The 11,561-nt window shown below is 42.6% G+C and overlaps 1 protein-coding gene across 4 annotated transcripts in view; it reads right to left on the reverse strand.

Annotated features, from left to right (window-relative positions):
* KTN1 (kinectin 1) overlaps positions 1–9,312 on the reverse strand; it is a 55,934-nt gene extending 46,622 nt beyond the window's left edge. For all 4 annotated transcript variants that reach the window (XM_035890742.1, XM_035890743.1, XM_035890744.1 and 1 more), the window contains exons 1-4: positions 8,790–9,312; positions 7,048–7,185; positions 4,424–4,591; positions 1,950–2,080 (exon numbers count right to left, since the gene is read on the reverse strand). In XM_035890742.1, coding sequence (XP_035746635.1) covers positions 1,950–2,080; positions 4,424–4,591; positions 7,048–7,185; positions 8,790–9,312 — 960 coding nt within the window. The remainder of the gene's footprint in view (positions 1–1,949; positions 2,081–4,423; positions 4,592–7,047; positions 7,186–8,789) is intronic.
* Positions 9,313–11,561: the final 2,249 nt, after the last annotated feature.

Raw genomic sequence — 11,561 nt, forward strand, 5'->3', positions numbered from 1 at the left:
ATTAAGAGAATAAATGGGCTCTTAAGGTGCTTCCGCATTGGAAAAGAGCTACTGTGGTGGCACTGGGGAAAACAAAGAACAGCCACTAAGAAAAATAAAGGAAAGAGATGCAGAGATGCTGAATCATTCAGTAATTGAGGTTGGAAGGTACTTCCAAGATCACCTGATCCAACCCATGCTCAAAGCAGGTATAACCCAACTTGGATGGTAACTACAAACTTAATCTTTTGACATATCTCGCTACAAAGGGAAAAGGGAACGCTGATCCAGTCTCTCATTCCACTTCACAGGAGAGCCTCCAGTTGCCGTAATTACATTTCTGCTGGCACACTGACACACAAAGTTTCAGAGATACTACAGGGAGCAGAACTAGAGGAACAATCCCCACAGTCCTGCCACTTGCACACTGGTCCCAAAACGAAATAATGCAGTAGGGGGCAAACCTTCCAAAATTTGCACTCAGACTTCATTGAATGAAGTCTGATAACTGAAGCAGCGGAGTGTCAGTCCCCTAAACCCACTCCGAATTTGTATTGAATGAAGTCTGATAACTGAAGCAGCGAAGAGGAGTGTCAGTCCCCTAAACCCACTCCGAATTTGCTTGGAAGTTCTCCTTTAATGGTATTGTATTGCATACATACACAAAACACACTGTCAATGTCTTGCATGAGCTACAGACAGGAAAATGCTCACACTTCCATCCACAGAAACTGACATTTTTGGGCTCTATACAAACCCAGGAACCCATTCTGGTCCTAGAGGTTTACCTTTAACACAAAATATTCCTTAAAAGAAACAAAACAACAACAAATAGGGTGAGCAAGCTGGCCAACGTTCTAAATAAAAACATGGGATACCATTGCAAATGTACAGGGTTTTCAGTCAAGCACTGAAACAGGGACCCAGAGAGACTGTGAAGGCTCTCTCCTTGGAGGTTTTCAAGACCCAGCTGGACAAATCCCTAAGCAACTTGCCCAGAATTCAATGTTGACCCTGTTTTGAGCAGGCAGCTGGATTGCGTGACCTCCTGAACTCCCCTCCAACCTGAATTATGCGATATCCTAGTATATTGCGTTAATTGAGTAGACACATATACAGTTCTGCATTCCTGCTCTGGTACCATATCTGCAGAAGAATAAAGAATTGCAAAGACTTCAAGCGTAACAAACAGGATGTTACAAGCACAAAATGACAATCATAATGAGTCATGGGAGGGAGGAGTAGATATTCGTTAGACATTGGTGGTCACCACTCTTCTGTCTTAATACAAAAATTAAAAAAGAACTGCCAAGCACAGGTTACCCACAGGGGTTGTGCAGTTTCAGTCCCTGAAGGCTTCAAGCTAGACTGCATAAAGCCCTAAGCAGCCTGGGCTGACCTCAGAGCTGGCCCTGCTTTGAGTAGGAGGTTGGACTACAGACCCTCTGAGGTGCCTTCCAAACCTGAATTGTCCTACAATCCTACGAAAAATATCCAGAAGAAATCAGCAGACTAGAATGTATAGACTTATAAGATGGAGAGGCTTGCAAAGCTGGTTGAGTGCACAGCCACAGCAGCTTTTTCTTAATTTCTACTATCATTTATCCTATTTACAAATTTGTGAAAGATCACTCCTGAAAGTCACCACATAGCCTTCCCCATGCCAACCCACACACGCTGTGGCAGCAGTCCTACATTATATACCTTATTCTCCATGGTTATGTCTGCTCTTTACGAGCGTTTGAAAGCCATCAGCCTGTCTAGCCAGCCCATGGGATGGCAGATGGCAGCACACAGACATCTGACAACTGCTTTCTGCATGCAAAGCAAGCACAGACCAGCTGGAAAAAGTCTTCCAAAGACAGAATGCAGGAATCACAACAGAACATTGATACAGCTAATTTGACAGCATCTCTTCCAATTTCTGCTTATTTAAGTCTTCTCTCCCCCACCCACCCACGGTCACTCACCTTTTGCAAGACATCATGAATTGCACTGGATTTTTCCTTTAACACCTCCACTATGCAACGGGCCTCATCTTCAGTGAAGATCATATTCTTCATGGCCATTACAAAGTCTTTAAATTTTACTTCAGCATTCTCTGCAACACAGAAGGGAGGATGTATTTACTTTGGACTCCATACAGAATTATTTATTTTGCCTCGAAACAGCATGTGATGGGGTATCATTATGCATTAGATTTAATTTCAGCCTGAAATGCCAAGCAGCAAAAGGTCACGAACATTCAGCAAAACCAACATCTCTCCCATTTAAATCTGATAACAATCTGCCAGCTGACAGTTTGGGGAAAAAAATCCCACCACTTTGTTTGTACAGTTGGGAACATTTATAGTGCTGCTAGCAAGAAGACAAAGCATAACACAGATTTTTGGGGAAAAAATAGCATTTATGTGAAAACTTGAAGAGTCCTTTCTAGTGTATTATGACAATAATTCAATCTGAGCTCTCAATTTAAAGGACAGCCTGGCTCCACAAACAATATGCAAATAACAAAGTAACAAATTTAAGAACTGGCACATTTCTGATTACAATACATGGAAACCAGAAAAATATTCCATCAGTCTAAGTTTGGAAATGAACTGGTGCAGAAGGAGTTCAGCAGTAGAAAGATAAACCAGCAAGTGTTTAAATACACAAACAAGGAAACAATTCAACTCATCAATGGTCTTACATGAACAAAAAAACATCTGTTCATAAAAAAAAACCAGGCTGCACATATGCAGGTCATTAGGTGGCCCCCTAACTTAAGTAAATGGAAGCACAAGACCAAGGCATCCAGTATCTGTCAAATATTCACCAGTGTACAAAAGTTCATCAAGGGACTGGAAGGGGAAGAAAAAAAAAAAAAAAAAGAAAAAAGGAAAAGCTTAGAAGTGATGCTTGGTTCAGAAAAGGTCCCAGAGATCATGGAGAAGGGTCCAGGTTTCCCACCATGGGTACTAAACATGCCATTGAAACCAAGCCACACAAATCCAAACCTCTCCAGAATTTGAAAAATGAATGAAGAACAAAAAAGTGCTGGTGATACTAAGCCCCTAAGAGAAATTACCGAGCATAAAACCAAATCACTGAATAGCAGAGTCCAGGGAGGTGGGGGAAGCACTAAAAAAACCCAAACTCTCACACACTCTCCTAGTCTTAAATCCAACTTAGTCTTGGCCACAGACTTCAGATCACATCATTGCTGCATTGACATCATCAGTGATATTGTTACCAGGAATACACCAAAATCCTGAGACCAGAGCCCGGTTGTCCAGGAGTCTATAGCAGCTTGGCCTGGACCAGCCTGAGCCCTGTGCTCCCTGAAGACAGGAAGACCTTGCCCTTGCATCCAAGGAGCTTACAATTAGAATAGGGGAAGATTTCTATATTGGGAGGGCAAATCCCAGCTGACACAGGAGAATTAGGAGCTTGTATAGAAGGTCACAGCTCGCCAAGGAAATGAGAAGGGACGGGTGCATGTGAGAGGCTTTGATGCTGCAGGGCAGTACTATGCAGCCATTAAGCCAGAAGCACAAGAGCAGCCTCAGGCAAGTGGGAATCCAATCTAGACACCACAAAGCCTTGCCAGGAAGCTTTCAAGTGAGCGTTTAGAAGACAAGTCTAAAGAGAGAGGTTCCAAAGAGCACAATGAGTGACCAGGCAGACAATGTTGGAGAGCCAGCCTTCTACACAAACAGGGAATCACTGCTCAGTCACTTGGCTTCTCCTCTCTAGCTGCCTACAAATTTGAGGGTCTCGCCTCATGGTTCAGTAAGTTTGGCATGCTTTGAGCAGCTGGCCTTTTTAAACTTTCAGGGTGGGACACAATACCCATAAATCACTCCAGGCCTCCGTGGGAAAGTATGAAGGAAGCTTTCCCTGTCCCAACCAATTCCAACTACACTGAAAAGAAAATTCAAAGTCTTCCTGGAAGCTGCCAGACTATTTCCACTGGCAGTTTGCTTCAGGTAACTCCATGTTGCACTGAGACACGCGCTGGCTGGTCAGCCCCAGCAACCTCCACAAACATACTGGAGCACACCCACTGCACTCCCAGTCTCAAGCAGACTCCAACAGCCTGTGCTGAAAGCTCTTGGTTTAGAGTCCACCACTGTTAGCAATGCCTGAACTATCTACCGTAAAGTGAGCTCTCACGCATCTATGCGGGCTGCTATCGCCCATTTGCTCACTGTGAGGACACAAAAGCCTACAGTCAGCGTTAAAAGGATTCAGAAGGCGCAAAGCCCCTTCCGCGGTGCCAAAGACAGGGGAGAAACAAGCACAGACAAGAACAGTGTCCTGCAGCCACAAATGTTTTCCTCAAATCACTTTTTCCTCGTAAACAAGAGAGGATCCCCCTCCCCACATACACAACTTGTTCCCACTGTTCAGGTATGCAAGCAGGCTACACCAGGGACAGACTGCGTTATCGGTTTCTTACCTTTATCCGTTTCATTCTTCAGTTTCTTGCCACTGCTCTTCTGGATCCCCTCATTCACGTTTTGTTTTGCTACTTCAACCGCTTCTCGCTTTTCCAAAGCGCCAGCATCTGAATTATCCATCAAAGGAATATAAGTAGTTGCTTGAATGAGAGGTTCATCCACCAAAACTGTAATCAAATGTCCACAGGATGGGTTAAAGCTTTGTAATAATTAACATCAACATTTTTAGAAGAGGGGCATAACATTAGCATTGGATTAAAGCATCTCTAACCTCAATAGTTAGTTATACTCTCCACTTCTATTACATTTCACAGCTTAAGTCATTAAAGCTCTTCAGGTAAGTTCATTAAATAAAGGTCTCTAATGCATAGTAATTTAATAGCTTCAATTAAATTTCTATTACCAAAGCTGCCTTTTAGCATTTTTAACAAGTAGCAGAGAACCACTTTTACATTTTGACTTTCATTTCACTTTAATGAGAAAGTTGCACCCAGCATTGATGAGACTGGTTTACTTGTGGCTGCGTATGAAGTCATTCAGCATCCCTGAAGCACGAGCATAGTGAAGTCTTTTGTCCCTATTCTGTTAAAAGCTGGTACCTTACTGTCAGCATTTTCACCCAGATTACATCACCTGTGAACTAAACCATTTAGGCAGAAGATGCAGCATGGACAGCAACCAAGCTTATTTCACACGCAGACTCAACCGCGCTTAATGAAGATCTCATCTGTCAGAGCAGGCTTTAGGCATCATTAATATTCAGAGAGGTACCCAGAGGTACTGACCAACCTCGGGTCTCCATTCACACAGCACTGTATAAACGTGGTGAGGATCAGCCTCTGTCCAAAGAACTTTTCAGCCTGCGCTGCCAAGACAAAAGCAGGGGAGGGGAAAGGAAGAGCAACAGACCAGGGACAACAGATACAGCCAGGAACAGGGCTGGATTTGCTGTGTGCCCAGCTCCTGAGCTGCTGGTCCACACTGCCCAAGAAGCATGCAAGGCGTTGTGCACAGAGCCATGCCACAGCAGGAAAGCTCATTGACCCAGCCAGCCCAGACTGAAGGGCTGAGGGATAACATATGCCATGCAGCAGACTAGAAAGGAGGAATTGGGTGGGATGCAAGGTTTCAGGCATCAGAGCAAGATGAATATGCATTCCTGGCTGCCAGAGAGCCAGTTATAAAACACTTCCGTGTTCTGGCTGCTGTTAAGGAGCAGAATAGGCCAGATGGACCTTGTGTGTCACCTGCCAGAGTCTTTCCATTTAAGCAATGAGCAAACACCTGTAGGTACACTGCAAGCTCAGAAGTGAGGGAGACCTCTCCTCCAGCAGAAATATCCACCACCTAATCCAGTTACCATCCTCACCTTTTCCCTTCCTCTGCTCATTAACTTCCCCTCCTCATTTTATTCCCCTCCTTTTAAAATCTATTTAATATCAATGAGACATTTTGCAGTGTCAGTAACATGGGAAGTCCCCAGAATACTGTCTTGGCTAATCCAGATGCCCACCGCAGCTCATTTTTGCTCTGCCATTTTGGAAAGGTGGCTTTAAAAGAAAACAGCTCACATTCAAATAATGCATGAGCTATTCCCATGTAGCACTGACAGCTTAGCTTTAATGCTGGCTGAGCTGGTACTGACTTATTTGCCACATACAGACAAATCTGTGGTCCTTAAAATGGCCCCTCAAAATAGGCAATGGATACATCGAGAAAAGCACAAGAACATTCATAAAAGGCAATCACACCCTAGGTTCCCCATCAGTAGGTTTCTTCCAGGAATAATTTGAATGTTTTCCAGTTGTTATACAGGAACCCTACACTACTTGGAACCCCACCCTGACCTGACCAGGGCCCACAACTGATCGGGACCCTGGTGACCTGACCAAAGTATAAAGAAAACAGTGGCCAACATTGTCTACTCGAGGAGCCGCCAACTTCTTCATAGCTGTCCTAGTAAAGAAGAGTTTTGAGAAGCTAACAAGGTGGCCTCGCAGAACTTCATGGTCATGCTTTTCCCAAAAGCCACAGGCACAACGGCGCTCATTGTGAAAAACACAAACACAGAGGCACGCTGAGCCAAGGGGAGACAAGAAACAGCATCTTGGCAGAGAATGAGGGATGACGAACAGTAAAGGCCTTGACAGCAAAGATGAACAGTTTATGCCGGAGCAACAGCTAGCTAACAAAAGGACAATAAGAGGGGAACGTGGTCAAAGCAACTGGCTAAAACAAAAAAAAAAAAAACCAAAAACTGCAATCTTGTTTGGGGCAGATGACTGCAGCAGTTCCAGACATGCCTTGCTCAGAGCAACTTAGAGCCTGCCCGCTTATACTTTAAGTCAACACATTACTTTTCAATTCAAGCACGGATGTTTGGATCCAAAAGAGCTCAGAAAGGTTCACACAGCATCATCCCATGTTCAGTGGTACCAGATGTTCATAAAATTAAACAGTGTAACAGGCTGAACAATCTTTCCTACCTGGAATTCCTGCTTTTTCAAGTTAAGACTTATTCTTCTAAGAATTTCTTTTCTAAAGGAAGAGAAACTAAAATATGGATGGCAAAAAGGTTTAACAATCAGGTTTATCTGAACCAAGTCACAGTCTGTATTCTCACCGTTATCAGCTTTCTGCTTCTTTGCAGAGACTTTCTTCTTTGCTGATACATTTTCTTGCTTTATCTCCTGGTGGAGCAGCACTGGGTCTGGCTTTTTGGCAGCAGGTACAACAGAATCAGTCTTAGTATCTTGATCATCTGTAACAGAGAAGTAAGAGAATATGCTCTTCTGTATATTCTCATCATTACTTTTAAATCAGTAAATCTGTAATAGCCACTGAAGTCCACTCCCAGAAGAAAGAAACTCATGTATTTTAAATCAGAACACGAAGTTATCCATATATATGTCCACACACACATTCACAAACACATACGCTTCCCATATCAGGTGAGACCCCAAAGCAATAGAAAGGTTTAGCAGTCAAGAGCCACAGCACCTAGTGGTTTGACAGACAGGAATCTTATCTGCAAGCAGAACATACGGCAATGCAAGTAACAGTTTAACAAATCCAATCCAGGTTTTACTGCAACAGAGCAGACAGCACACGTTACCCATATTAGTTTCTCATTTGCAGGAAGTATTTGATTCCCCCCCTCCCCATGAACCCACTTGGATATTTTACATACACACCCCCAATAGCTACTGGGACTGTGAGAAGCAGAAAATAAGTGTTTCACATTAGGGAACGGTTCTTTTAAAAAGTTGTTTCTAGTGAGAAATTTTTTATCTTTTTGGACAGCCTGTGCTATATAATATTCTTGTCAGAGCTGACACACACAATACGGGGTTATGGTGTTAGCTCCTGTAATCAAGGATAAGACTTAGTTGTGGCTGCCCTCAGAATAGTGCTTGCAGACCACGTTTTAACCACACCACAGAGATTTTTGGAGAACACCCACCAACAAGATTTGTTGGGGTTTTTTTTGTTGGTAGTGGGTGGGTCTTTTTTCTCCCGTTTTTCATAAAAAGAAGAAATCCACCACATCAAGCAGCAATGTTGTTCTTTTTCCTTACCCCTGTAGCAAACCTGTTACGCCTGCATCTCAGAAGGGTGATCTGAAAATACTTCTCAGTTTTCCCTTATTTCTGAAATTGGGTATTTTTGTTCTTTAGCTTCTATTCACAGCCAGACAACTACACTGAGCTACGTCAACTTCTGCTGAGGATACGGGCAATTCTGACTACAGTTTTTGGTCTGTTCTAGGTTGGATGTTTCAGTTACAATGGCTGGACCGGTTTTTCTTTTAGCATCAGTTCCACTCAATTATAGAGGTGTAGCAGGTGGGAAGCAGCTGTAAGTGCTTCTTTCCATTAATCAGCCACCAAACACCTCTTCGTACATTAAGCCTGCCGTTAAGCAGCGATTTGTTTTGCACAGTCTGCTATGAAGTTTCCCTAGATGCCCTTCCTTATCAGAGCAACCACTCTTAGGACTCCACTTTTTCATAGCTTGACATCAGAACGCACACAGCAAACATCTCACTACTTCTTCCAGGTAATCAAATTTTTGACAGCTTGAGAGCAAAGTAGCCAAACCAGAGAGCGAAGCAGAGATACAAGCTACTCTGTTTCACTCAATCTTTAGTAGAAGAAAGCAAGGACGGGAGAAGGAAAACCAGAGCATTGCTGCCAGATGAAAACAGGGAGAAAAATGCAATAGCTCGTTAAAAGGAAAAGGTTAGAAGTGAGCTTTGCCCCATAGAGATCAGGCAGAACAGTTGAGAGAGACACTCTGTGGCCTTGCAAAAAGCAGAACACGGTTTTGGCGTTCTGTGCAAGAAGCATATGCAACATCAGATACCCATTCCATTTTTCTGCTTCTTCTGCCCAGGCTTCTTCTTAGATGCTGCTGATTCAGATGGTGGAGTGGGCTGTTTTGTAACAGGGACTGGTTCTACTTTCTTGCCTGAAGACTTGGATCCTTCCGACTCCTTAGTTACATGATCATCTTGAACGGCCTTATGCTTCTTCTCCTTCTTCTTCCGTTCTCTAACGCCAGTAGATGCTTCAGTCACGCTCAAGGGAACAGGAGTGACGTGTTCTTCATCCGTACTCAGGGCATCAGAGAGCTTAAAGTCCCGAGGTGTACTTTCAGAGTCAGACTCATGAATGTTCCCATTCTGAGCTTCTTTCTTCTTGTTCTTCTTCTTTTCCGTTTTCTTTTTATCAGTCTTGGTAGGTGGAAACTTTAGGTCCCTTTTCTGTTTTGCAAGGACTTCATCATATAAAGTTTCTTTCATGAAAAGCCAGAAGAAGAGGAAGATGACTGTAATAACTACAGAAGGAATGAGGATGATGAAGTAGGTAGACTCGTAAAACTCCATTGTGCTTTTTCGTAGCTATATTTAAAAAAACCTATAGGAAAAAAGAAAAAAAATTAGGTTTTAAATATGTCTTCCTTGATATTATTTCCCTCCCCCCAGTTATAATAATAAAAGAAGCTTTGTCATTGTTTTAAAGAAGCCTTAAAATAGCTTTTAGTAAAATTACCAAGCTGTATCAATCATGGAAGAATTTCTGGAACCATTTGCTTGCAAGTTGTTAACCAGGATAGGAAGGAACCGCAGTTTGCAACACTGTTGATCTTGGAAGAGAGCAGTTCTCCTCTTTCCTTACTTTTCTTAATCTTCCTCATTCTCCCTTCCCAAGTGAATTTCACAAGGTTAAAGCTTTTTATTTCGGAACTACATGAGAACAGCACTTTCAGAGGCTGTGAAATAAGGACCAGTACATGCAGAACAACGCTTTTTTTTTTTTTTGCTGTAAATCAAACATAACGCATTAAGATTTTTATCTTGGCAAGTGGGAGTTAAATTTCAACTTCCTTTTGTTCCCAGATTTATGACAGCCTCAGAAGTGGAATGAGGGGAAGAAGGGGAGAGCCCTAAATTTTAGTCAACCATAAAGAATCAGGTATTTTCAAAACTGTTTTTTGAAGTCTAAAACCCAGCTTTAAACTCATGAAAATTCCACACGTTTACAGGAAAACAGGAAGATCTGTTACTTATTTTGTGCATGTAACAGTATACAACTTCCAGGGCACTAACAGACAAGATGACTCCAAGATAATTTGCTGAAAACACTATTTATGCTCAGAACATTACTTCTTTTTTTTTAAGCAGGAACCACAGAGTTTAAAAAAAAAAAAAGTCAGGATGAAGCTAAAAAACCTAATTTTGGGGCCAAGACAAGACCAATTTTCCCATTTCACAACTGATCACTATGAACGGGCCTGGATTTTTGCAGGAATAATTCAAAACCTGTCCAGACTGTTTGTTCCAAGGAAAAAAAGCACCAACCACTGAAAAACACAAAACTAATTAAGCAAGTACAATCCCTGTTTCACCAACTCCGTTTAAAAACTGCCATGGAAAGCACGTGCTTCATCTACATTTTCCTCTACGCAAGAAACCCAACTCAACTGTCCCTTGGGAGACCCATCCTCTTGGGAACGAAAGGCAAGGGATTTAACCCAGGTTGTGTCTCCCATAATCTTTGTCACCACCTCTGCAACCACTGCCCAACTGCAGCATCCCCCAGAGCAGCCAAAGGTCCCCAACAAAACTTGGGGAATCTTGTACTGTTAGCAACTCCAGGCATCAGCCTGTCCTTCTGCTTCTCCTCAGCCAATCTAAGGAGAAGAGCTTCACACAGGCTTAGACATAAGCAAAATGACCCAGAAGAGTAGGGGAAACTGCCCGATACCATAAAGCAATATTGCTTAGAGTATTTCCACTGCCACTTGGAAAAAGAAAATGGATGTGTCCACTGGGAGCACAGGGAATGAGGTCCATATAGAAGCTGCATGGCACAGGGAGAGGTCAGGCTCTGCTTGCTTCTGGGCAGCCAGATTCTTTAAATACCTGTAAGTATTACACTTAAAGGTTGGGGTTTTTTTTTTACCTCATCTCCTGTGCTGGAAGCTGTTATCGTAAACTGGCTTGCCATCCTGCCCCATAGGCAAGAGCTCAGTTTGGAGCCTGGCTCTAGCTCCAGAGGGAAGAGTCGCTGTATCTAATGGTTTCTGGACAGAGAGGAGTTACTGTGATAATGTATTTGTACAGTGCATTGAACAGCACAGAAAGCAAGGAGCGGGAATGCTAATTTGGCTATTAAGTTATCCAAATAAAAGACTTACATTTCAATACACTAATTATTCATCAGTTGTCTTAATGTTAAGCCTCCTCCCAGTTTGTATTTCTTTTCTGTGTGCGCACAGCTCACCAAGGAGGCTTAGGTCTAGAATTACATCCAACACAGAAAGTTTCAGAAGGCTGAGAAGGATGGGAGGAAAAGCTTGTCTTTTGGGAAGAAAAACACTCGAAACTAAGCTGGAGCTTTCATAATGATTAGTTACAGCTACTTGATAAAACCAGCTTCCTGCACTAAGTGATCTAGCGTTAGTCATCTCTTGAAGGAAGCAGATCTTGAAAATTTGTCTCAGCCAAAGTCAACATTGAAAGCTCATAGGAGAAGCCAATCCTCCAAGTAAATATGTAATTAAGCAGATTTTTCACAAGTGTAATTAAGTTCATTGTTACAATACATTACTGCAACAATTACAATACCTAAC

Source organism: Egretta garzetta, unplaced genomic scaffold (assembly GCF_000687185.1).
Source record: "Egretta garzetta isolate BGI_Z169 unplaced genomic scaffold, ASM68718v1 scaffold3, whole genome shotgun sequence".
In the NCBI taxonomy this organism is placed as follows: domain Eukaryota; kingdom Metazoa; phylum Chordata; class Aves; order Pelecaniformes; family Ardeidae; genus Egretta; species Egretta garzetta.